We start from the raw sequence: 27,242 nt of genomic DNA on the forward strand, positions 1-27,242 counted from the left end.
TTATCGTTTTAGAAGACATTTGAGGAAACTGTAGCTGTTCCTGATTTTTTGTTGGCATTTCTAACATTACTCTCATTAGCTCGCTGTAGTCAAGTTTGATTTTTTTTGAAAAGCATTTTAAGAACAAATGAGCTCACTTGGTTATCAATGAATGTGTATAATGGTAGAAGCCTGCAACAGCACTGGTACAGAAGGAATACATGAAAATATAAAAAATATCAGATTTATTAAAATATTCCATAGAAAAATACAGTATTATTTACACAAATATGTGCACAAGAAGACAAGTTTTCTCCACCTGTATGTGTTAAACTTTACACTAGTCACCAATAATTCTATGCAAACATTGAGTGAGGGAGTGTGGAACAAAATAATATTAAAATAGTGGACTGGCTTCACCTTTACAAAACCACTGATTCTAACATGGATTTCTGTTTCTGCTAAAATGACAAAAATGTAAGAAACCATTAAATGAAAGTTTACAAAAGCGCATAACAAAACCAGCAACATAAATACAAATGTAAGCTGTCAACATGGAGCTTCAGTCATTTTGAACCAACCTGGTGATGTTTTTAATGAAAGGTTTTAGCAAAAGAGAAGTACTTTAAATTAAGATACTTCTCTGTGATTGTCATATACATATTTGAAAAATACAGACTCACATCTGACAAAGTAAACAATTTGGCCCGAGTCTGGCATGGAGCTATAATCTGTGAACTTGAGGTTGTTTGAAAGTCATCTGTATCTTACAGCCATTTCCTGTGTTGAATGATAATGGTTCTAACCCCTGGGTGACACGTGGTTCTTTGAACAACCACATCCTTTGCAGACATCTCTTCCTCATGGCCATCCCTGAAAACCTTTGCTTGGAACATCCTAAAGAGTGTAAACATCACAACGCTGACCTGTCGCGGTCATTACCACTCCAAAGTCCTCAGTGACAGATACAGCACACCGGGACTGAACGGTGCGTCATGTCCTCAGTAGTGATAGACTCTGATCTGATTGTTATCATCCAGGCCCAGCTGGAGCAGACCATTCTTGGAGGAGGGAGCCCGATAGCGAGTGAACAGAGGTCTGGAAGCCAGGATTAAAGACAATAGCAGACACTGTGTTCTAACTATGGGTGAGCTTCAGACAACAGAGGGCAAAAATATAAAGCAGTAAAAGATTATCAGACATGTGCACAGGAGGAAATTGGCAACAGACCAATTATTAAATGTGTGTTAATACAAAGAATACAGGGAAATAAACCATTCGAGAAAATGAGTGAGTGAGTAATAGAAAAAAGAAATAAAAATAAAGAATAAAGTCAATTTACAGTATTGGCTAATTTTAGCTTTTTGACTGACTGGTGTTAACTACGTTATTGTCCATCAGTGCATTAGTATGCAAGTCTCTAACAGGTACAATGAGATGCTGTGAAACCAAGACACTGAACTGTTTGCTTTTCATGTAAAGTCAATGCATCACTAATATCTGTACGTCTCAGTGTGTGTAGATGAGCGATGGAAGGATACATGCTGGTGTCTTTCTTGCGCATCTCTAGCCACTTCTTGTTGCCGTCAATCAGCCCCTGCAGCCTCTGGCCGTCCACATCCACTGATTTCTGCATGGACCACAGACCACGGCTTTGTTCACTTCAACACAGACAGACACGTATTTTCAGAATTATAAACCAGAAAAAGCAAATATAAGCATGAAGTCTACTATCATAGCATGGTTTAGGGTGTATTGCAGGTTGCAGTACCTAACAGGAGTGTATGACGAGTACGCTGAGGTGGTTCTCGGGGTGTTAGGAGTGAGTGGGTCTATAGGTGCACCTGAAGAACCAACAACAGTGATCAGAAGAGATAAAACCTACACTGTCCCAGTGCTAGTGCTTCGCTAATTTACTGGCGTACCAGGAAATATCTGGTTCCATCGGCTGTTAATGAGGTCGTCAGGGGGCCTCAGCCCACTGGTGATGGGGGTGCTGAAGAGAGGGGAGGCTGCAGAGGTGCCTGGAGGCGCCCAGTTCCAGGGTGGCTCTGACAGTCTCGCTGTGGGATCCAGGTTGTGCATCTGGGGAATGACAGGGACAGAGGTGGAGGAGATGGGAGCTGGGGCGGCGTGAGGCTGAGAAAGAGGTAGAGAGAAAGCTGCGGAAGGTGTAGCGCTCTGCCTCTGAGCCAGCGAACCCAGTGCACCCAGGACGGTGTTGAGCTGGCCTGAGATCTGCTGCAAGGACTCCGCCAGTTCCTGGACTTTGGCCGGGACAGTGGGATGACCTCCTGACGAAACAGGGAGGTGGAGAGATGGAGAAATGTACGGAGAGGAGATAAAAGTGGAGGTGAGCGAGTTGCAGATGGGGGGCTCAGAGGGAGAGACATCAGACAAAGATAAAGTGTGAGGTGAAAGAGGACGTGCACGTGTTCTCCAAACAAGCGGAATGTAGTTCCTGCAGTTTTGCTCACTGATTTGTCCCATTGATAAGCACAGACAGCGACTCTGACAAACAGCTCAGAGGCAATCAGTTAAAATACTCTGAAACGCTTTGAATTAGAAACCATAAATACGACCTCTGTGTCAGGGTTTTAATTAAAGATCTTTTCTTGCCATGATATTAACTTTCATTTTGAGGCAGGGTCTCTAAAATGTTTCCTCATTTGTGCATGCTTCTGGAAGAACCTGCCGGAGAACCACTATGTTTTTAAGGTTTTCTTCAGTATCAAAGTGGTCTGGTGATAATTGTGTGTGCATCCATGGGGAAAGTACAATCAGGACCACTAATAGCTAATTTGGCATACTTTAGTTCAACCTAGTTAACTTACTGACTCTACAGCAACATATTACTTTATGTTCACATCAGAGAAAACCTCCAAATTATGGGAAGGATACTTCCAACACTTAGAACATGATTACTACTTAAACAGAGGCGTGTTAAAATCCATATTATTTGAGCTTTTTTTTTAATGCTGTTTATGAATATTTTTTGAAATTATTAAGGCTGTGTCAGATTTAACATATTTCATTAATGTTTAAAACATGTGGATCCACAGACAACATGTAGACATTTTTTTAAAAAGGCCAGGCAGTGGTAGTGATAGTGGGCAGATTCCACACATTGATACTTTGAAAAGCCCTGTTTATTGTGAGTATATAAAATCATCCTCAGGAACACCAACAATCTCAATGAATTTTGAATAAAATTAGAGTATATGTGCACAGTTAATGACTGAAAACCAAATAGATGTTTGCTACATCTATTTTCAGTTGAAATTCATGGTGATTTTACCGTGCTATACCCTCGATAAGTGTCTCTTTGCTTGATGATAGACCAGCATGTGTTACCTGTTAGGTCTGGTGGATCCACAGCGCTGCTGAGGTCTGACTCCGTCACATCAAAGGTTACCTTCCTCTCTCCTGCTAGCCGAGACAAATCCTCAAACAGCGCCTGAACAAAGAAAACACCAAGGCAGGCTGTCGTTAATGACGTTCTAATGAGAAACGTTTAGAGAAAGTGAAAACAAACAAACTTATTGCATCTCATAACAGGTCAATGCTGCCACGACACTGACATACATTATACACTGTGTTGCAAATGATTATGTCAGTAGGATTTCAGTTAAATAAACATTTGGCTTTTTGTTTTTCAATGAAACGTTTCGCTTGTGTTTTTTCTTCTGTCTGTTTAAAACACTGACATCAGTTTCAGACAGGTTGGATGATTAATTTACCACGTGAGTCTAACTAAAGGGAAACTACTTAACCAGGTTGTTCCACATTATTTAGAAAGTCATGCAATATGGGGAGAGAGAAAGAAGACCTTTCTGCAGATGAAAAGCGTGAAATACTGCAATGCCTTGCAAAGGTATGACAAACACTGGAAATTTCACTAAAACTCAAGAGAGCATTGTACTGTGAACAGATATGTGGCCGCAGCAGCTCGGCTTCTTTCTGGTTTTAAGAGACGACATCTCCCCTGTTCTGCTTCTCTTCACTGACTCCCTGTCCGGTTTAGAATTGATTTTGAGATTTTACTGATTACTTTTAAAGCTTGCCAGGGCCTTGTCCCCAGCTATATCTTAGACATGTTAACCCCGTACATCCCCTCACACAGCCTTAAATCCTCAGGTGGGTCCCTCCTGATTGTTCCAAAGTCAAAGCTTCAGTCTAAGGGTGACCAGACCTTCTCCATCAGGGCCCCTCGGCTTTGGAACGACCTGCCTGAGGAGATAAGGCTCGCCCAATCAGTAACATTTGTTACGTTTCCCAAGCGGGACCCCAGGAAAATACCCAGAACCCCAAACTTTATTAAAGTATCAAAAGGAAAACCGTAACAAAACAAAGAACCCCAACACAAATAAACCAAACAAAAGGTCACAAAATGGGTTCTGAAAGGTGATAGAGGTAGATTGCCTCTATCACCCACTAAGCCAGCCAAAATGGCTGGAAGAATTATAATAAACAAAACCAAACAAAAGGAGGGGAGGGTGAAATAAATGTGCTTAGGGTGTAAACACAATTCAAGGGGCTTTATTTCTCACAAGAGAGCTATTTGACACAGGCTCTCAAACGAACAGAGAAATACGATGTGCAGTTCTGTGAAGTCGGAGCCCATCTGAACAGCTCAAGAGTCTGTCTTTTAAAGGAGTGTCACCAATCAGTCCAGCAGGTGCGTCGGATGCAGCAGCTGTAGCCACTCAGCCTAATCAACCAGTGTCCCAACAGTGATCACATAGACACATATGGAAAAACAGCAAAACAACACAAATTTGCAGTCACAAAGCCACAAAACAAGTTTGAAATGGCCAAAAATACAAGACACAAAACTCAAGTGAACTGATCAATGTGTTTTAAGCATTATTTCCTTCACTGTGGTCACTCATGAATTAAAAAGTCCCCTCACAAACATATGGCCACCAAAATTGGGCAAGACACCACACAAGCTCATAACACTTCCTTTAAATCACTTCTTAAAATCCACTTTTATAGACTCGCCTTCAAGTAAAGTTCTCTTGTATTTCTCTTTTATCACAATGTTCTACCTGTCAAAGCACTTTGTGAATGTTCTTCTGAAAGGTGCTATACAAATAAAGTTACTGTTATTATTATTATTATTATTATTATTATTATTATTATTATTATTATTATTATTATTATTAATAATAATAATAATAATAATAATAATAATAATAATAATAATAATAATAATAATAATATGTGTGTGATTCAGAGCGCAGACGGGTTCGTTCAGATAAAGGTGTATTGAGGAAGATTTCTGTCAAGCAAATACATCGTATCAAGAGAGCGGCAGTTAAAAAGCCACTGCTGAGCAGCAAACAGATATTAGAAGCTGCTGGTGTCTCGGAGTCCCAAGAACCTCTTGATGCAGGATCCTCAGAGGCTTGCAGTTGTGCTTAAAGCTGTATTTTGGCCACCACTAACCAACGCTCATGAGGAGAAACTTTTGCAGTGGGCTCAGAAATGCATGAAGACCAATTTTCAAACCGTTTTATTCACTGATGAACGCTGTGCTTGCACTGGATGGTGCTGATGGATGGAGTTCTGGATGGCTGGTGGATGGCAACCACGTACCAACAAGGCTGTGACGTCAGCAAGGAGGTGGTGGAGTGATGCTTTGGGCTGGTATAATGGGAAGTGAGCTGGTTGGTCCCTTTAAGCTGCCCAACGGTGTCAAAATGACCTCTGCAAAATATGTGGAGTTCCTAACTGATCATTTCCTGCCATGGTATAAAAAGAAGAAGCGTGCCTTCCGGTGGGAGGTGACAATGCACCATCCCACGCTGCAAAGAATGCCATGGACTCCTTGGCTGCTGTGTGGCCACCATCATCCCCTGACCTCAACCCTACTGAGAACCTGTGGAGCATCCTTTAGAGGAAGATCTATGAGGGTTGGTAGCAGTGTACCTCAAAACAGCAGCTCTGGGTGGCAATTGTGGCCTACGCAAGTGAACTCCAGGCAACAACTATACATGGACTCACAAGCTCAGTGGATGGGAGAGTTGTGAAGGCGATATCCAAGAAGGGCTCCTATGTTAAAATGCAACTTTTTGATTGAAATAGCTTTTTTAAGTTATTGTTTGGCCTTTTAGACTTTACTAGATAGGACAGTGGAAAGAGACAGGAAACATGGGGAGAAGAATCGGGGAAGGACATGCAGCAAAAGGCCATGGGCTGGATTGGAATCCATGACCGCTGCGTCATATCCCCTGTTTATGGGTCATCCACTCAACCAGTTGAGCTACCAGGGCGCCCAAAATCACATTTATTTTGAGAAAAAATATCTCCTAATGCAGAAAATACAACAGATTGTTGTTTTTGATTCTTTATAACCTATTGAATGCTTTGAAACTCTCTTGTGCATAATGATATGGAACACTGTATTTTGAGTTATTTAAAAAAAAATACTGTCATCATCTGAAGTTTTGTTTAATAAAATCCTGGTTATAATATAACTGTCGAGGATTTAAAAAAGAATCGGATCGACTGTCACTTGTATTGACTATTTAGTAAAAATGAACAAAAGCAGCACATGCATAATAAATTGGAACAGTGTATAGTAGTTTCTTCTTCAGTATCAAAGTGATCCAGTGATACTGATCATCAGCTCAGTCCTTAAATGATCACATATTACTAGAGGATGTTGCTACAGGAAAAAATATTCCTCAGAGCGAGAGCAAAGTGCAGTGAGTGAGTTAGGCAGAAAGAAACTACAAAAGTAGATGTTCATGGTTAGTTTTGTAGTTTTTCTTGTTCATAATTTTGGCGCAAGTGCATGCATTGTATATAATCTTCTACAAGGACAATGAGTGAAGTATCACTTTGAGCTGAGTGTATAACAGACCACAAAAACAGTCTGGTGTTTTCTCCTGACCTCTTCAGCTATAGAGCTCTCTAGCTGTTGAAGCTGCTCCTCTTTCCTTTGCAGCAGAGAGTTTCCTCTTTGAACAGTCCGCTGCAGCTCAGACACATTTCTGGCCTCCTGACAGAAAAAGGGAAAGTAACCGGCAATTAAACACTTATTTTTGAATTAACTCTACCTCTCCAATCTTCAGCCAAATTAACCCTCTGAACAACAAAACCCGCCAGTGGGTTTGAAAATCACATTTTCTTGTTGGAATTTTAAATTTCTGGCAGGGCTTTAACTATTTACCTGTAAAATATCATTCTGCTGAAAAGTGTAAAGCTTAAAAATGTGATATTTCATCCAAAAAAAAAAACAAAACACACTGCTTGCTTGAATAAAATTATGTAAAAAAGAAAAAAATCATCTGTATTCCTCACTGCAACCATAAAGGCTTTAGTGACTTAGCTGCAACCAGCAGACGTGACAGAAGTTCAGCGACTGTTTGGCTAAACTGGACTGAACTGCAGGCTGTGCTCACACAGAGCAGATAGAAGAAAACTATGGAAACTACTCAAAAATAGCAGTAAAATATTTTAAGAATGAAGATACATCTTTTCTTCCAGATTTTGTAACGTTTGTGGGCACTTGGAAAAAATGCTGTGCGTTTTGATGGCAAGTTTTTAAAACTCTTTTAAAATAAATACTCAAATATATTTTTTAAAAGATTTATAGCATTAGAACTGTGAAATACTGCACAAAAGACATTTTTGAGTTTCTTTACATTGCAGTGAAAAATTCGCCTACAGTCAACAAAAATGTGACAGAAGTAAAAAATGGCCAGAAACTGCTTGGAGTTCAGAGAGTTCAGATTCAGCAGGAGGTGGGTCACACTCCGTCACTCCCTACCTGCTGGAGGTTTCTTATCATCTCCTCAGTGGCTCCTCCTGCATGGCTGGGGACCTGAGAGGAGCTGGCCTGGGCCACATGAAGAGCTGCCTGTCTCTCCATTAGCCGACTGCTCTCCCTCTCCAGGAAGAGTTTGGTCTTCTGGATGGAGGCACCGTGTGAAGAGACGTACCGCCGGAACCTGGACACACAGAGATGTGGGGAAAATAACTGTAGTTAGATACACTCTGCTCCTTTCTCCTCCATTCTCATCCAAACCATGCATAAACTGAACAACCATGACTGCATTATTATTAAAATATTTATGCTTTCACTAGTCAGCAGTGTTAGACCACCTCTGCCGAAAAGTTCAAACTACACTCTGAGATTTGTTGAGTGATGTATGGTTACCCTCATTTAAAGCTTCAATTAGTCACTCTTATTCACCTTTCTAGTTTAAAAGATCAAAAGTAAAAATACTCTTTACAAGGAAAACTGTCACCTGTAATACTGCCATATGCATCATATATACACAGCAAAAAATACACAGCAATTATTCTACCGAAAATGACCGGATAATTGATTGAAAAGGAAAGAACGTAAGAAAAACTGATTATAAATCCATCCATTCATCATCTATACACTGCTTAATTCTTATTAAGGTCACGGCGGGGCTGGAGTCCATCCCAGTTGATTTGGGGTGAAGGCAGGGGACACCCTGGACAGGTCACCAGTCTATCACAGGACTACATATAGAGACAAACAATCACTCTCACATTCACACTTACGGACAATTTAGAATCACCAATTAACCTCAGCATGTTTTTGGACTGTGGGAGGAAGCTGGAGAACCTGGAGAAAACCCACACATGCACAGGGAGAACATGCAAACTCCATGCAGAAAGATCCCAGGCCGGAACGTGAACCAGTGATCTTCAAGCTGCAAGGGGACAGTGCTAACCACCAAGTCACTATATAGCCCTTGAATAAACATAGTTTCCAAATTATTCGTAGCTCTGTTAGGATGAGAAATGCCATGACTTCAGGAAAAAAAAAGCAATTTCAATCAATTCCTATTAAGAGCAAAGCATTAACAAAACATTAGTCCAACAACAGCTGACAGCTGGATTCATTTCTTTACTGTATTTAATACTGAACAGTCAAAACTGTGTTTTGGACCGTGTGTTTTTCCTCGGTCTGTCTGTCCTTACTCGTCCATGCTGCTGTGGCTGTCAGGTAAAGGGGAGACAGGTGGATTGTCCAGGTCCTCTACATGTAGTGATTCCTCTCTCCTGTCACTGGGGGGCGCAGACACCTTCTCTGTCTTTTTGTCCTGTTCTTGTCTCCGGGAGGCGCTCACGCCTTCCCCTTGTTCCAGCTCACTGACAAAACAAGATCACATTCTGCATTCTGATTTTATCTTTGCAGAGTTTTCACATTTCACAGCACTCAGTTACATATTTTAAATCCAATTATCATTAAACATACAAAACTAGAAAGGCTACACATAGTAAATTTTTTTTGTTTTGATGCAATTTTATGTCGGCAGCTTGGTTTTACTTCTACTGTATTTTTATTGCCAACCCTCTATGAGGAATCTTTGAGTACAAATCAGAGGTCTGATTTTGGAGACTGTTCTTTTTACAGAGTCTCTTTGTAGTAAAACTGTACCTGACTCTGCGGCTGAGGCGGTCGCATCTCTCCTGCAGCAGTGCCACCTTGCTCTCCAGTCTCTCCTTCTCATCCTTGGCTCTCCTGCTCTCTTCCCTGGCCTTGTCTCTCTCCTCCCTCAGCCTCTCTTCCTCCTCCTTGGCCTCACTCCTCTCCACCCTGGCTCTGTGGATGAGTTCTCGGGCTTGAGTTTTCTCCTCTCTCATCCTCTCCAGTTCCTCCCTCAGCTGGTCTCTCTCCCGTATCAGCTGCGGTAAGGCCTGAACATGTGTACAGGTGGGCAAATAGAGGGTTGGCAGACTGTAGACTGGGTCCATATAATCCATTTATAAGGAGAAAGTAGAGTTCACACCTCTATCTGTCTGTTCACATCCTCCTCCTCTTCTCCAAGCTTCTTCTTTCTTCTCTTCAGATCTGCTGCCTGATGGACAGAAACAATTAGTCCACGTCGTTGACTTAGTGTTAATAGTACATATAGTCATGCTCAGCACCATCCACACGCACGCCAAGTTTTAATTTACATTAAAATATTATTTGACCAATAGCTTTCTTCTGGTTGGAAATGATAAACAAGTGGCAAAAGAGTGTAAGACGTTGTTTTAGAGATGTTACTGACAAATGTGAAATATTTCTGTCTTTTGGCGGGGTTTTTTTGCATTTTAAAATGCCATGTTCAAAATGATTCATACTCCTTTTCAGTAATCAATGGCAACACCTCTATCTGCCACGTCAATATAATAGTCCTTATAATTATTAAAAAGCTTTCTGCGTGTCTCGGCATGGGATTTTGAACTGCTGGTCTCGTGTGATGATTTCTAGGTCTTCTATTTTGGAGGGCTTCCTTGCCATCGCTCTGGTCTTCAGTTGGTTCCACAGATTCTCAATGAGATTCAGGTCTGGACTCTATCTGGGCTTCTTCAAAGCATTGATATTGTTTCCTGTAAACCATTTCTTGACCACTTGGCTGTATGTTTCAGAATGTTGTCAGTCCCTATGCTGCTCAAGGACAAGCTTTTCTGTGTCTGCAGAATCTTATTGTTGTCCCATTAGAACACAAAAACATGTCCAAAGCCTTACAATCCTGCCACCATGCTGGCCCCACACCACGGTGATGGTGTTCTTGGGGTTCAATGCTTCTCCTTTTTTTGCCAAACAAAAGTCACGTCTCCATGTCCAACCAACTCTATTTTTCAAGTCGTTTGATCACAAAACGGATGCCCAAAATCTTTCCTTTTTGTCTAGGTGAGCTTTTGCAAAGTCTAGGTGAGCTTTGTGTGTCTGTTTTAAACATGTGGAGTCCTCACTGGTCGGATTCCCAGTAGTCCAACCTTATTCAGAGTCTGCTGCAGTGTCTGTTTTGAGATGTTATTAGAACTGCTCAATTTTATTGGAAGGGCCTTGACGGAGATCCTTGGATTCTTCTTGGCCTCTCACACTTTTTTGGCTTCCTACCATACCCTTGAGGTATTTTACAGTGTGGAACTCTGAGTACTTTTTGATGGTACTTCACACTGTGGCCACTGGCACTTGAAAACATTTCGATAAGACTTTGTGGCCTTTCCACATCTTGTGAGGAGATCAGAAGGTGCAATTTTCTCTCAGTGATGGACCCTAATAGCAAGTTCATTAAGCTATTGGTTTTAGCCATGACTTGCAATCAACTAGTAAATGGCTAGAGAATGATTGAATCAGCTGCTCTGCAGCATGGCAGAAATTACCAGGATCATTAGGAAAAGTACACTACCTGTCAAAAGTTTGAACACCCCTTCTCATTCCATGTTTTTTAATTGTGTTATTTTCTACATTGTAGATTAATACTGAAGATTAACACTTTTTTGTTTACAAAATAATTCCATATGTATTCTTTTATAGTTTTGATGTCTTCAATGTTAATCTACGATGTATAAAATAATTAAACAAAAAGCACTGTATGAGAAGGTGTGTCCATATTTTTGACTGGTAGTGTATATAAATTGACATTTTTCAAAAATTTGCAGCAATTTGATGAATAATTTTGGACATAACATCATCATTTTAGTAGAAATATGACAAAACAGAGGGTTAAAAAACTGGTTAAATACTGTGGAATGGGAGAGAGACCTTGGTCTGCAGCATAGCCTCCTGACTCTTCAGCTCTTTGGTTCTCAGCTCCAACTGATCAGCCAAATCCTGCAGTTCTGATTCCTACAAGAAGAAATAAGATGATTTTCTTTCAGAAAAGGCTACCCATTACCCTCCCTAGTTTTTCAAGCATAGTTTGTTTCCAGTCCATTTACATGACGCATGTTTTAACAATTGATGAGTAAATAAAACGTCCACTTAAATATATGTAGATACCAGACACAAGACAAATTGTGACACCTACGTAGATACATTATGCACAGCACTACACAGTTAGTGAACATGTTTGTCTGATCTCACCTTTCGAGACTGTGTCAGCTGAGTCTTTTGCATCTGTGCGTCGAGCTGCAAGCGGAGTTTCTCCAGCTGGACAGCATGTGATGCCTGGAGATGCTCTCTGTCCTCCTGCAGAGAGGACAACAAGCGCTCCCTCTGAGCAGTCTCCTGGAACACAGACAGAATGCCATTTTTTTTTAAAGTCACTCTTTGTAGGTACACTAACGTTCAAAAGTTTGGGATCACCCAGACAATTTCATGTTTTCCATGAAAACTCACACTTTTATTCATGTGCTAACATAACTGCACAAGGGTTTTCTAATCATCAATTAGCCTTTCAACACCATTAGCTAACACAATGTAGCATTAGAACACAGGAGTGATGGTTGCTGGAAATGTTCCTCTGTACCTCTATGTAGATATTCCATTAAAAATCAGCCATTTCCAGCTAGAATAGTCATTTACCATATGAACACTGCCTCGACTGTATTTCTGATTAATATAATGTTATCTTCATTGAAAAAAATGCTTTTCTTTCAAAAATAAGGACATTTCTAAGTGACCCCAAACTTTTGAATGGTAGTGTATATCCATCTTAACATAGTTCACAGTGCTTAGGAAAGCTTAAAAAAAGGAATATTTTTGTATTCTACCTTTAAAGATATTCTACTCTTTTTAAAACTATATCTAGGTTTACCGGTAGTGCAAGATGAGGTTGGGCATTGGCTAAATTTGAAAGTGACTCTCTGACCTCATCTAGGTATTTCTCTCTGATGCTGTTCATCTCTCTCCTGTGGTCCTCCCTCAGCTGCTCCAGCTTCCTCTCATGATCACGCTGCACTTCCTCTCGCACTTCCTGGAGCACATCAGCCAGCTGGACCACGGTAGCGAGTCAGTTTATGGCACAAAAAAATGTTCATTTTAATAGGACTTTATTTTACTGAGAAACAGGCATGATAATCATGTAGTGTTGTACATATATGTGTGTCTGTCTTCTAACCTCTCGATGGTATTCTGCCAGTTGTTGTTCAGGTCGTGGACTCATCATCAGCTCCCTCCTCCTCTCTGTGCTTCTGACCTTTATACAGACAAAACAGAACAAACAAAGACACAGATCATTAATCTGTGTTCCTCGGGTCCACTGCCTCTGTGTACCATCGACATAGAACAAACAGAAACTTTTGATTAAAACTCTTGGTTTGTTTACATTAGTACATCACATTAACAAAATATGACTATACACCGCACATGCATCATTAAGTACTTTAAACATAAATTGATTAAAACCTGTCTTGAAAAAAACAACAACAGTGCAGATTTATCACACTAAATTTTACAGTGCTATCACTAATTTCATTGCAAAATGGATATTCAGGTTAAATTGTCATGGATTCGTAACATAAAACATCAACAAAAACATTCAATAGCACAATCCTAACCACAAACTCTTGCAAAAATACCCAAGAAGGATGAAGTAAAACTAGAACTATTCTGAGGAAGCTAACAGGAGTGTATGTCACATGAAATTAACACAGCAAGTAGCCACCCACAAAAAGTTTGTGCTGTCCTTTCATCTACACATGAAACTAAAACATCATTACTGTAATTGTAATGACAATTATAAGAACATATTTTGCTTCTTGCTATTTCCTTTAAGAAGGTGATGTTTGCCAAGCTACTTGCACTTTTCTTTGTTATTTCTAGTATTTGTGCTCATATTTAGTCTTATTTTTATTAGAATTAAATATCTCTAGTTAGTTGTACAAAGGTGGTGGTGGTGGTGCAAAAACTAAACTTTAATGACTAAATAAAACTGAAATTAGAGCCCGAATGACTCCATTGTTTGAAATACTGTCAGCAGCAACATGCAGCAAACTATGTCATGTCACTCATGCTCATCATACTTGTTTGCTACATTACCTTGCTAACAAACCATGTAGTTACTCTCTTAGCTTGTCAATAGAGAGGAAGTTATTGTGCTAGCATCTAAACTCATTCCCCTATATATTATCACACTAACAGGAGTCTAATTAATGCTAACATTAGATGTATAAACTGTTTAGGACATGGTGTTTGATATGCCCTCCAAATGAACAATTGTAGTTTTTGCAATTACAGAAGCTAAAGCTAAAAGTCTAGTTTTCCACTATATACTCAGAAAGATCCCCATGAAAGGTTTTAGCCAAAGTGTTATTCATGCCTTGACTCTGCAGTCGGAAACCATGAGATACTGTTTGTGACTGTTATACTACTAAATATATTATTATCATTATTATTACTATTAACAGCATACATCAATTTGTTTTTACTTCGTAAAACTGGTATCTGCATCGGCCCAGGTCGTGCTCCAACTGAAATCAAAAATGAAGTGGACCTAAGCAGGCTAGCCTGATCCTCAGTCACCTCCTGCTTCAGTGAGTTCAGCTTCTCCTCCCTGTCTCTCTGAAGTCTCTTCTTCTCAGCCTGGAGCTCCTCTTCTGACTCTGCCTTCAAACGTTCAATGTCCTGCCTCTTCTGCGCCTCCAGTCTGTCACGCGCCGCTGTTCGTTCTTCCTCTAGAGTGACGTGTAACTCCTTTAGCATGACGTCACTGTCCTCCCTGAGCATATGACACAGACACCAATATTAATATGGGGATTGACTTCAGTTGAATATTCATATTGGGTATATTAAAGATCAAACACTTTTTTTCATGTGCAAGTAGACACAAAGATATAAAACAACTAGAGTTAGCTTCCCTTTGAGAACTACTGCGCTCACGTACATGTTTAATGTTAGTGTTAAATGCATGTTCATGTGTGTAAGTCTGACCTGAGCTTGTGTTGCTGCTTTTCCCTCTCCCTCTTGACAGACTCTCTGAGTTCCTCTATTGTTCTATCAGTCTCCTCATTCAGTCTGGCCTCTTCCTCTCTCCTCTTAGACAGGAGTTGCTGCCGCAGAGCCCTGGGGAGACATTCGCACAAATTAAGACACTGCTCTAAATGTATGTTATGACAAAATGTGTGTATAAACTGAGATCTAACCAAAATACATTTATAAACAGAAACTTTATTGCTCTATGGAAATTACTCTTATCACAGATATTAATAAGAGATTCCGAAGAGTGGGAGGAAAATAAGAAAAAATACCACAACACTGCCTAAGATGAATGGACTCAAAGATACAAAAAGTGTGGTGAGGAATTTAGTATTGTACTCTACGCCTACCTCAGTCTTTCCTCACTCTCCTCCTTCAGTTTCTTCTCCTCCTCCTCTTCTTCTCGCCTCAGTTCTTCCTGGAGGAAGCGCATCCTTTTTTCCTTTTCCTTCAAAATACTCTCCCTTTCCTCTTGCATTTCTTTTTCAGGCTTCCTCTTCTCCCTCTCCTCCTTCACCCCCTCTCTCAGACTCCTCTCTTCACTATCTGCCCTCTTACTTTCCTCTTCCTCTTTCTTCTCCCTGTCTTTCCGGACTCTCCAGCTCAGCTCTTCTCCCAGTGAGCTGTCTTGGTTTTTTAAGGGGAGTTCAGCATCTTCGAGTCGGGTGTTCGAAGTCTGAACAGGTCGACCTCTGGAGGTTTCAGGCCTCTGTAGCGCCAGAGACATGCGGAGGCTGGAGACCTTCTGACCATGGCTGACACTTTCTTCTAAGTGGGAGGAGCTGGATGGAGAGGGTGAATGGCTGGACTGGTGGAGGACAAGTCGGTCAACTTTATGGACTGGAGGGTTGTCTTTGTCTTTGGCCAGCATCTGCCTAAAGAGAAAAAGACAAAAAGGGGGCTGTAATAGTCAATCCAAGGGGAGGAAAATGTTAAAAATATTGTGATTGCATGCTACTTTTCAAGATTATTTTATTAGGAGGTCAAGTTGTGTATTTCTCAGAAATGTTGAAGTTTATTTTGTAATAGTAGCTGTATGTTTCTTCACAAAAAATGGCTGGTGGAAGATCTTTTTTAATCCAGACTGTGAAAACAAATTCAGCACAATTTATCTGAGATGATAAAAATACTAAATAAAGAAGGTCGTCAAAATTAGACCTAGGGCATGTAAACCAAGAAATGCGGTCTATACTTTGGTCCAATTATATCCTACATGTTGAAAGTGTTTAGATCAGTAGAAAAGTTTCTAAAAGTTTAAAGTGTGTGGTGTCTCTACTATGGAACAATAACTTTTTATGTGGAGGGAAACCATTCACTAACAAAAAATAGGAGGATAAAGGTATTACTACTCTTCAAGATATTAACGAGGTTGATACAATCCTCTGTTTTCAAGAGCTTGTCTCTCATTTTAACATTGACAATCATTTCCTTTTCTTTTACTTCAGAATAAGATCAGCCTGTATAGCCTATGGGGTTCCCTGCACGTCAGGCTTGAAGGACCATCCCATTTTATACTGGATACAAAACGCTCGGGGGCGAATAGTATCGTATATCTAGGCAATGTCAGGAGAGGCTGTTGTTACTGGGGTTAAAAGTTCAAATATAACCAAAAGTTTGTCATACAGAGAGTGTACATGTTGCATTTGGAAATTTAAAAAATAATGATAAAAAAAAAATTAAACCTAGGGCGCAAGACTTTTATGTATGAATAAACGTCTGTTACTTTTTAGCTCCTGTTCACACAATGTTGCATAATCAACTGCTTTCGGATAAAAATAAAGAAAGTCAGCATTAAGAGAAGATTACAATCTAAAACAGAAAGCCATCAACAGCGAGGCATATGTCATAAACATGTGTCTCTAACTGCCAGAACGGGGAAACACAACTTTCACACTGCAGGTTTAAATTTTGGTTTTGAAACATGATTGAACCTGCTAAGGACACAATTTCTTAGAAGGACAATGCACCCTACTCTGAGCACAGCATCTATTTTCCAAGAACAATATTAAAACAACAAAGAACCTCTTGTAGGCCTCAGGCTTCTTTGGCTGTCCTCCCTCCCCATCCCCCTCTTCTTGCTGTGTTTCCTCTCTGTCATCTTTCTCCAGTGGACTGATTGTGCCAGACAGGTCGTTGATGTCTAGAACCCTCTCCGACAGCTGAAAGATACAAAACCAGAACCATTAAGAAACAGGTTGACAATATAGCTGAAGGAGTGAGTGAATGAATGGTAAGCATCAGAGTGCATGATCAGAGTACCTTGACATCTATGGAAGATGAAGCCTCCTCAACATTCTTACTGTCATCAGACTCCTGTAATAACATGCACACAGTAACACTCAGTGATAAGGTAACAGTTCTGTATGGCAACCGAAATGCACACATGTACACAGCCAAACTGCCCACGAGCAACAATGAACATTAATGCATGCTGCCTATATCAAAGACATACAAATATACACTGACCATAAGCCAAAAGTAGAGCCTACATGCAAACACAACCAAGGCCAGGGTGCAGGCAGGCATAAAAATCAGACAGTAAGTCATCTACAACCGAGGCAAGCAGTGGCAGTGAGGGAGGTGATGGCAAGAGATGAAACTCCTGCGTCTGGTTCAATAGCACCAATCTAAAAGCCAATAGGCCACCAAAAGTCCGCAGGTCAATGGGTAGAGGGTTTAGAAGTTTCCAATCCAGTCCTCAGGGGCTCAAATGGATTGTCCTTTAATCAAGTAATAGTCCAGTGTGCGATTCGTGACAACCAGGCAGGAAATCGCAGAGGATCAGCCCCTCAGGCAGTGGAGTTGGATTTGGGGAGCTACATGCACCTGCTTGCAAAGAACAGGCAGGACCAGGGTTGGGGTTGGGGAGTAAATGGGAGTAGATGGGGAGGATCAGCACGCACAGCGGCAACACTGAACCCTACCTCTGCAGGAAGGGGGGATTTTATTGTCACATCCTTCATCTTGCCAGCGAGACTTTCTCCCTTTTGGGCTAGATGGGCTGGCTGGACAGGAGCCATTTCCTCTTTAAAAACTTCAACAACTTCCTCCTCGCTTTCTGATGCTCTTTGGGGCTTTTGACTATCTGACTCATCCTCCATTTCCACTCCCTCCCTGTCTGTTTCTTCTCCTTCGCTTTCCACACATCTTTCTAGCTCTTCCTCTTCACTGTCTGACAGTTTCCTCTGGCTCAGGGAGCATCTCTCCAAAGCCTCATCGGTTTCCCCCTCTTCACCCCCATTGTGTCCTCCCTTGCTATTTATCTCTAGCTCCTCTTTCTCATTTTTATTCTGAACGCCATCCTTTAGGCTTCTCTTGAGCTCATTTTTCTCTTTCTCAGCTTTCTCCTCCTCCTCCTCCTCCTCCTCCTCACTCCCTCCATCTTGATCACTTTCAAAGCATTCCTCCACAACTTCATCACATACTTCATCAAATTCCTCTTCTTCTACATTTTGCACTTCCTCTTTCTCCTCAATTACATTGTTCCCATCCTCATCGCTCTCCGCAGTCCCTTTTCTGTCTTTGGTTTCATCACCCAGGCTTTCAACACCACATCCTAATTCCTCATCGCTATCATTCTCCTCTTGTTCAGGCCTCTCCTGTCTATCACCGTGTTTCATGTTTTCTGACACTTTGTCTTCCCCTTCACAGCATTCTTGATCTTCATCGCTCTCTCCCTCCTCCTCATTTTTGCTCTTTACAGTCGCTTTACTCTGACTTTCCTCCTCTTGTCCTGCCCCTTTTATATCTTTCTTATCTTCCACCTCTCCATCCTCCAACTCATTTCCTACCTCTCCTTTCCCCTCTGTCCCTCCGTCCTTGGCTTTCCCTCCTCCTTCATCCTCTCCCTTCTCTTTCTGAACATCTTCCAATACTCGTCCCTCATCCTCCTCCACCTCCTCCTCTGCTACTTCCTCTTCCGATAGTTCAGCAGAGTCTTCATTGTCAGGGGGTGTAGCACCGGCCCCTTCCTCACTGGCACTGTTTCCACTGCCAGCCTGAGGAGAGAGGTGGATGTGGCGGCCCTTCAGAGAGTCCTTGGTACAGGGTAATAATAAGAAGAGACCATCCGTCCCAAACAGAGGCACAAAGGAAGGCATGCAGAGACACAAGGGAGAGAAAGGATGGAGGAGGGCAGGTGAGGGAAGGAGGTGACAAAAAGATTGTGACTCCCACTGAAAGGTGACGGAAATGTGATGTTCTTAGAGTGACTGCATGCAAAATCAACTAATCATGCAATCGTGTTAGACAACCGACACATGAAAATTAATTCATCAAATTATCACATGCATGTATGCACAAATATACAAACTTTCTTGTTCTGTGTCTCTCTCACATTCAAACACAGACACAGAGAGGCAAGTTCGACCAAGGTGGATTCAAGAATATGATTTCCCTGTTTCAGCACCTTATCAATACAAATTAATGCTACAAAATCCTTTGGCAGTTCTTGCATTTTATAGCAAAGACTATGTTTATTGTATGTATTTTTAAGGAGACAGGTATACAAAAGATTTATGTAACTCATGAATTTGGACTGACTGTTCAGTGGTGATGGCAGGGAGTTGTACTGTTCTCCCGTAATGTGAATGAATTCATTAATTAGAGGAAAATGCTAGTATTCTTTGTTTTCAAGGTGACAATACATGCTTGGGTTATTTAGAATTAGACAGCAAAGCAGTAACAGTGACAGTAGGAGGACAGCAGGACAAACAGGAAGACACAGTAACAGCCGTTCCCGTAGGACAGATCCCAGCAGCACAGCAGCTGCATGAACACATACGGGTCACAATGCAAAGGTGAGAGGTTTAAAGGTCAAAGAGACACAAGAGAAGGAATAACAGATGGTTTAGAAATCACAGGTTACATGAGACAACAAGAAGAGTCCACTACAGTAATGATAGAGACAAAAAAAAAACACATGGAATCCTATAGTATGCTTGCATCTCTGTTCCACATTAGTAACAGAAAATTCAACCTGCTGTATTTCCCAATATTGTGGCTCTCACTTTGCACTCTACTCCTCCTTTGTACAGATTTGGGGGAAATTGCGTGCAGTGCAGAACAATTAGCATGGGGTCCATGCAGTTTTCCAAAGACAGCTCATTTTTGCATTTGTTTCGATTAAGACTGAAATTAAATACAGAATTTAGCTATCTGGACCTGATATGTTTCAAACTATAATAGCTTTTCTTACATGAAGAGCTGAAGATTTGGTCTGGTCGGTCTTTTCTTGCGGTTGATTTTGAGAAGCAGAAGTTTTTCTCTTTAATTAGCAGCAGAGAAGTGGGTGGAGACCACCAGTTTCCCAAGGTCTGTTAAAGACATCTTCAAAGACAGCTGGTTGTTTTTGTGCCTCCATCCTGACAGTCAAAATCCGCTACACAGAAACTGGTGTGTGCAGATCAATATGCCAGTGACAACATCACCAGCAAATATCCTCAAAAGGAGATCCCTCATGTCAGACTGCAAACAAATTGCTTAAACGATTTATGGAAAAATCAACTTTGTATGGAAAACTGCAGGACGCTAATGCTAATGGCCCTGCTACACACTGTATTCTCTAAATCTCTACAACGGAGGTGGGGGGTTCAAAGTTATCATGACATTTACAGTCACGATAAAGGTTGACATGAACTGGAATTCATTTTCAAGTTCTTCTTACCAAAGCAAATACAAAAAACAAAACACTATGTATGTAATTTCTAAATGATCAGCAGTTTTACCAGAGGAAAAGGAAAGGGGTAATCTTGATATTTTGCTCTTTGTACAAAATTTCTGGTTTAAAGATAGAAAAACAGCATTAATGTCAACAATCAGAAATATATCTGGAATGCCAGAATTCTGCCTCCACATAATCCTGTCGACTTACACAATATGTGTGAACAGGAAAACACAAACAAATGTTTCAGCCAAGCAATCGCATACATAAAACATCACAGCCGTTCAAAGAATGCGATAGAATAGTAACAGATAGTAAAAGCAAAGAAATGGAAGGGATATATTTTGAATGTTCAAAAACAAAAAAGACAAAAGCAATGCTTGGAGTCACTGAAGTGTGTATAGCTCTGTGTGTTTCTTACCTGTTGGGATGGCGGTTCAGGGCTGTGGTCTCCAGAGAGAGCCAAGTCCTGCAATTCTGGCTCTGTCCTCTCCTCAGCTGGAGCAGCACCACTGGCTTCACTGTCCTAAAGGAAGCATTGACAGAGGACACTGAAGCTTTTCACTAGAACTGATAAACCATTAAATAAGAAACAACACACATGCATGGTACACATCTGGAACTAATATACAAACATCCAAATGAATTAAAACCCATCTCATAGAACATTGAGGGCAAAAAATGACCGTCAAAGTTATTTCTATCAGGGAATTATCAAATTGAAATATATCAGAACATGTGTTTGTTATAAAATGTTGTATAAAGAAATCATTCTGTCTACCTCGTATTGTAGGCCTCCTCCGAGGGCATCAAGGTCTAAGTGGAGGTTCTTCAGCAGTCTGTCTGAACCACGAGGACTGGGCTGAAAATGAGATAATGTCTGGTTTTGTAAGGAAGTGTATTTTTTTAGAGCATACAGGAAGCTAAACTAACCTCATTTTCTGAAACCTTGTCTTCATCATTGTCATCATCATCATCATCATCATCAAAACCGGGCAGAGTAAGTGACACTCTCTCCTCTTGTCTGCTGCCTAAAACACTAGATGCCCCACTGCTTCGAGGACCCTGAAATTGACACAGAAGACACTGTATAGACTTGTGGGAGCATAAAATCTCAAAAACAGATTATATAGTCCTCTAGATAGGACAAGGATCTTACGCGAAGGGATGTCTTAAGGGGTTCCAGGCCGCCAGAGCTGCCGATGGACCCCCTGAGTGCAGAGGCAGATCCAGAGAGAGGGCCGAGGCTTGGGGGGTCCAGGCGTCTGAGAGGAGCCAAGCTGCCAAGTGGGGACGGCAGAGCTCCCAAAGCTGAACTCAGTGTCTAAGTGAAAGAGACAGTCAGTGAGGTAAGCACCTAGATCAAGACACTTTTGTTAAGAGGTGCCTGGAACAAAAATCAATCATTGTCCTTTACTTTTTCCTCAACTGTTAGCGTCATTATCGTCCAGAAAAACGTAGAAGTTCTCTATAGTACTCAGCAGTTAAAAGACAACTTAAATAGCAGACTAAGAATACCAATGATACAACTTCAAAATAGGGAAATTTGCGTACTGGGTAACAGAAAGACATACGCCGTTTAAAAAAAAAAACTTTACGAGAAAAACAGGCTAGCGAATCTTAGCTGGAGAGTTAGCTAGCTTGATTAGTTGCTGTCAACGCGCTAGTTGTATCGTAACGGGGCATATAATTATAAACGCGTTTAAAAGTAAAGCTTGTTAATAGTCAGCAGTTACTAAGGTTATCGGTTCACTTACATCTCTCTTTTCTCCGTCCATATTTAAATACTGACATTAGCAAACTATACAGTGTATTTAATTCCCCAAGCGCCCGCCGGACTCAACCGACGTTATTTCTTGGACTTTCACAAGCCCTAAACTCTGCCAGACATTCAGAACATGACACAGAGGACAACATTTCAGTTTCCACGACTGACTAGTCCAGTGAAAACACGAGAGTGTCGACTATTGTATTTGCTGTTTTGTCACTATTGTGCTTATTTTCCACCGTTTTTACATACATACAGTATTACACACCGGCTGCATCAAAGGATTGTTAGGTCTCTAAGCAACGGCAAATAGTCCGCTAAAAACCGACAGTTGGTCTGCCTGTCTGTCTTCACTGGGGCTTTGTTTTTCTTTGTCTCTTTCTTTGGTTTTAAAAATCCAAACCAGCTTTGTGCCATTTGTTTCTTAATATTAGCACATAATAATGCACTCATAACCAAAAATAAATGCATCTAAACCAACTGTAAGCTTCTCAAACTGTCCACATAATATATGGCCAAGTTTATTTATGATTTCCCTGAAAACTACAAAATTAAATCAATGTGTGACCAAATCTACTAATTTACCAAGAGAAAAACAAATATATTCTGATTGCAGTGATGGACTAAGGACTCAACTTAAGAAATATGTGAGAAATGATTTAGTTGTTACTCTGTGCGTGACATCTCGCCTGTCTGAGGTGAAGTAATGTGAACAATGTGACTTTCCATGACCCAGACTGTCTCCATGTCAGGGAAAATTTATAATTCTAAGTAGGCTAATTAATGAAGCTGTTGTTTCACATATGTGAATGCACATAACTCTTTCTTTGAAGATGCTCATATGGATCCTGCTGCTCTCTGATACTGTAGGTACTAATTAACCTGAACTTCAGCTCCTGTTAACATCTCGTGGGAATCATTCATTATTGGTGAGTATCATTAAGTTAAGCTGTTAGTGCCTTTTTTTTTTACTGCAGTGAAGTTTTGTATTTATGGACACTCCAGTTGTAGCCTAATATCTGAAATTTCAGAGCAAAGGAAATAGGCAAGGTGTGTTGTGATTTTGCCACACAAACGTTTGTTTTGAGCTCTGTGGTGTTTTTGGACCAATGTTGGTGCTAAAATATGAGACAAAAGTCTTCCCCAAATCACTTTACACAACTCAGAGACCCATTGCTTGTGCTTGCCTGTCAGTTTAGATATGTGTCATGTTAAAATTAATGCAGAAATGTTTGCTGTTGCGACTTTTACAAAAAAGTGACCTGGGTGTTTTTTCAGACATGAAGCCAGCATATACAAGGGTATCAATATTATGCTCTCTGGTAATATTTAAAGTTGGGATTGATGAAACAATCTCCTGGTTCATTAAACATTTCTTACTTTTAAAGATGCTCACAGCAGGTAATAAAATCAGCTTCACCTAGCTTCACCTAAGGATGCTGTTCTACTTCTACTAAACAGGCAATTTCTGGCTGTATAGCATCAAAATCATAGTACCATTGGCCTTTAACATTACAAAATGAGTTAGTCAAAACAGTTTTCGCATTAAAATTTTGCAATTCATAAATAATAATACTGTTAAGTGCTTCAATACGAGACTAATAAATAAATAAAATATTACTCCTGTACTGAAGCACACAAGAGTGTGAACCTTAGATCATTTTTTATGAGCACCAACAGACACTTTTCTGTTACTAAACTACTACACAAAACAAACTTTTAGGCTTTATGATATTTCAAAGCACTAGTCAAAGAGTTTCTTCTGCTGTCATGTGTAGCAGTGACACAGGAAGCATATAATACGTTACAAATTGAATAAAAATAACACCAACTCACTCCAGGAGTCTTGAGTGGCTCTTTCTTCTTCTTCTCTTTCTTCTCCTTCTTCTCTTTCTTTTTCTTCTTGTCCTTCTTCGCTCCTGCGCCCCCCACAGTGGCTGTGAGCTGGGTGCGCTCACGCTCCTGGCTCACCAGGCGGCGGTAGTGCTCGTCACAGGGATGATCCCAGGTGGACTGGCCCGTGGAGAAGTTGAAATAGTAGATGTCCCCCGTCACATCCTGACTATGCAGAGGAAAAAGGGACAGGGAAGAAGGTCACTTTTAGCATCTCCAAAAAGAAAGAAAGAAAGAAAGAAGGATGGATGGATGGATGGATGGATGGATGGATGGAACACCAGCACTGCAAACCCTACCGAAGCATTTCTTGAGCCACAAAGGATTCCAGCTGATTACATACACAGTGAAAATGCAAGTATTTTATGTTAGTTAATAATTATTAGTTCACAACCATAAAATCCATTTTTTCGTTTCCAGTGCAACACCCTCGGAGCATCTCTTTGAAGCTGACATAAGAAACCTAAATCCCATCAATTATTTCTCAGATTTCTCTATAATGCAGTATTAAAAGTGAGAAAAGCTTTCAATTTTTGATTTACATGCTGTTATAATTAGTGCTTTTTGCATATGGGTTCTGCATTAATGGTTGCGTCATCCCTGCTACACAAAACTCTATAACTGTGTTCACATTTTTAATCAACCATCTATATACAAGGGTGATTAATGGCTCAAACTGCTGTGTTAGCGGTGTGTTTGTAAGGTTGCACACATTATTTTGACAATTGCACTGCAGTTGACGTTTCCCCAGAGATATTGTTGAAGTGAGGATGCCATGCACCTTGAAATTCAGGTGTCAGGAACAGACTCTCGCTGGCAATTAGTTACAAGGACACAAAAGTGCACAACTTCTGTACATTACTGTCAAACACAGTCAAACTTGCTGGGGTGCTGGTGAAATGTGGGTATGCATGGTGCTGGAGGTCCACTCCCCAGCCTCTCTTTCCAACTCACCAAGGTTTCCACTCAGGAGGCAAAGGAGCAACAATGCCTTCCCTGGCCAGCCACATGAGCTCTGGCTCACCATCAGGGTCAATGCCAATCTCTCTTGCATACTCTTGGATCTCTGATTAGAGAGGAAGTGAAGGAAAAAAGAATGATTGTGGGATAATCGAAGTAATATGTGTCATTTATATCCCTGCCTGCCACCATGTCCCGAATGTACAGCATACAACAGATGTGAGAACACTCTTGGGCTAAATCATTTACATGTCCAATGATCCAAATTTGTATCAAATTACAGTAATTGTATTACTTACATATACTTTAAACCATAGGGTATTTGCTGTCGTGTATAATAAAAAACTAACAGCTGAGATTCACAGTTTTTAAAAATACAGGCCTCACAATAGGAACTCCATGCAACAGAGGTCACTACCAGTCAAAAGTTTGGACACATCTTCTCATTCAGTGCTTTTTATTTAATTATTTTCTACATTGTAGACTAATAGTGAAGACATCAAAACTATAAAATAATACAAATGGGATTATGTTGGAAACAAAAAAGTGTGAATCTTCAGTTGTAATCTACAATGTAGAAAATAATACAAATAAATAAAAAGCACTGAATGAGAAGGTGTGTCGAAACTTTTGACTGGTAGTGTATATATTGTGCTTCAGTGTCAGAACCATGCAATCACTGTAGTAGTCCTAACCAGGTTCATGCAAAACATGCTGGACTCTATTTAAACCAAACAGATCTATTTTAGTCTCCTATTTTTTTTTTTTTTTTTTTTACTCTACCTAATTACTGCTGCAGCTGTGTTGTGTTCAGTGATATTCCTGTATGTCTTTTCAGCTTTGTGAAGCCTCAGTATTATATTTTTCCTTTTTTTCTGTCTTTTTTCATCTGGAGCAGTGATGCACACATGCTGAAACACACAGCTCATAGGTCCAAAATTTAGAAAGTGCTGGTGTTCACAGGTGACTATGTGACTATGTCAATACAACCGAGCTTATTGGTAATCTTAGGAGTAGTATCTGAGAATTTCTAAGTTGTGTGTCAGTGATCACAGGTGTATTCATTTTTATTACACTGGGTTTCTACTTTTGGGCCTCTATTTTTGACAAAGTTTTTCTGAAGCATTTGTTTGTGAATATGCATTAACGGAAATATCCCCCTTGGTCACCTAGAAATCATGCAATCATTAAGAAGTGATAGAATTTTGGGGCGCTCGTATAGCTCAACGCGTTGAGCGGGCGACCCATGTACAGGGGCTGGTCCCCGACGCAGCTGGCCCGGGTTCGATTCCCGCTCGCGGCCCTTTACTGCATGTCTTCCCCTGACTCTTCTCCCATTTCCTCTCTCTCTCTCACTGCACCTATCCAATAAAGCCGATAAAAGGCCAAAAAAATAACTTTAAAAAAAAAAGAAGTGATAGAATTTTGAATCATTTGAGATGTGTTGTTGTGTGGGGGATGTATTTGCTTCTCTTGTATAATCTAGCTATGAACCCAGTGTACCTTGTTCAGAGGGTATGTAGGTCTCATCGTAGTCCTCTTCAAGGATCAGCTGGTCTCCTATGAGAGCAGCTGCAGTCATGGTTACTGCAGAGTCAAGTGGAGAGTGCAAGCGACATATTGTTACAGACATATTGTAACACAGTGGGAACAACTAAACAAAAAAAAAGTTCAGCTCTGCACTGTGCTGTGCAAACCACGCCAGTTACTGAGAGAAAACGGTAGAGTTTAGCTTCACGTGACGCTCAGTTTATAAGATTAACAAATTAGCTAACTTCTTGTACAAAGAAGGGCTGGGGGCTTAACTATAAAGAGTATTCTCGAGTCATTGAGAAGAATGTGCACCGTTAAGCCACGCTAACATTAATAATAGCAAACAATACTGGCGTAAAATCATTTTAAGAACAGTTATGCGCAGGAAGGAAAGGATGCGCGGAGCTAAAACAATCAAACGTTAGCATCTCAGCTAACTTCAACATTAGCTTAGCTCAGAAAGCTAAGTAGTTGGCGAATAGCTTATTCGCGCAAGCCACTTACCAACCAAACTTTTAATAGTTTTCTCATGAGCCTCTGTGGCAATATCGACAAGTCGTCAGTTGTTTGACAGAGACATAGTGTACCCAAAACGGCAGAAAGATGCGAAAGTTACACCACTAACAGCATCTCCAAGGACGCTTCCCACGTTTCCTGTTGACGATGGAGACGTGGCTCTGACTGGCTGAGACATATGAGGCTTTCAGGGGGCTTCGGAAACTTGTGTTTCAGCAATATATTATTTGTCGGAATAATGGTTGTGG

General features: G+C 40.6%; 1 protein-coding gene across 3 annotated transcripts; it reads right to left on the reverse strand.

Moving 5' to 3' along the window:
• Positions 1-207: 207 nt before the first annotated feature.
• On the reverse strand, positions 208-27,127 carry LOC111574546 (centrosomal protein of 164 kDa). 3 transcript variants are annotated; one of them, XM_035952320.2, is made up of 28 exons: positions 26,983-27,127; positions 26,449-26,532; positions 24,940-25,051; positions 23,929-24,154; positions 21,484-21,648; positions 21,258-21,389; positions 21,106-21,186; positions 20,746-20,850; positions 17,587-18,660; positions 16,922-16,975; positions 16,685-16,821; positions 15,013-15,537; positions 14,618-14,749; positions 14,210-14,405; positions 12,807-12,884; positions 12,558-12,680; positions 11,831-11,974; positions 11,510-11,593; positions 9,762-9,830; positions 9,410-9,669; positions 8,950-9,120; positions 7,760-7,940; positions 6,881-6,988; positions 3,334-3,436; positions 1,905-2,273; positions 1,751-1,823; positions 1,521-1,640; positions 208-1,077 (listed from the first exon to the last, which is right to left on the reverse strand). In XM_035952320.2, exons 2-28 carry the CDS (start codon positions 26,525-26,527, stop codon positions 981-983), a joined length of 4,998 nt encoding a protein of 1,665 aa, XP_035808213.2. In that variant the 5' UTR covers positions 26,528-26,532; positions 26,983-27,127; the 3' UTR covers positions 208-980. The 3 variants fall into 3 exon arrangements, with proteins under 3 accessions (XP_035808213.2, XP_035808212.2, XP_023134961.2); XM_035952319.2 differs by having other exon boundaries at positions 17,587-18,699; XM_023279193.3 differs by lacking the exon at positions 17,587-18,660.
• Positions 27,128-27,242: the final 115 nt, after the last annotated feature.

The sequence above is a fragment of the Amphiprion ocellaris genome, chromosome 7 (genome assembly GCF_022539595.1).
Source record: "Amphiprion ocellaris isolate individual 3 ecotype Okinawa chromosome 7, ASM2253959v1, whole genome shotgun sequence".
Classification (NCBI taxonomy): domain Eukaryota; kingdom Metazoa; phylum Chordata; class Actinopteri; family Pomacentridae; genus Amphiprion; species Amphiprion ocellaris.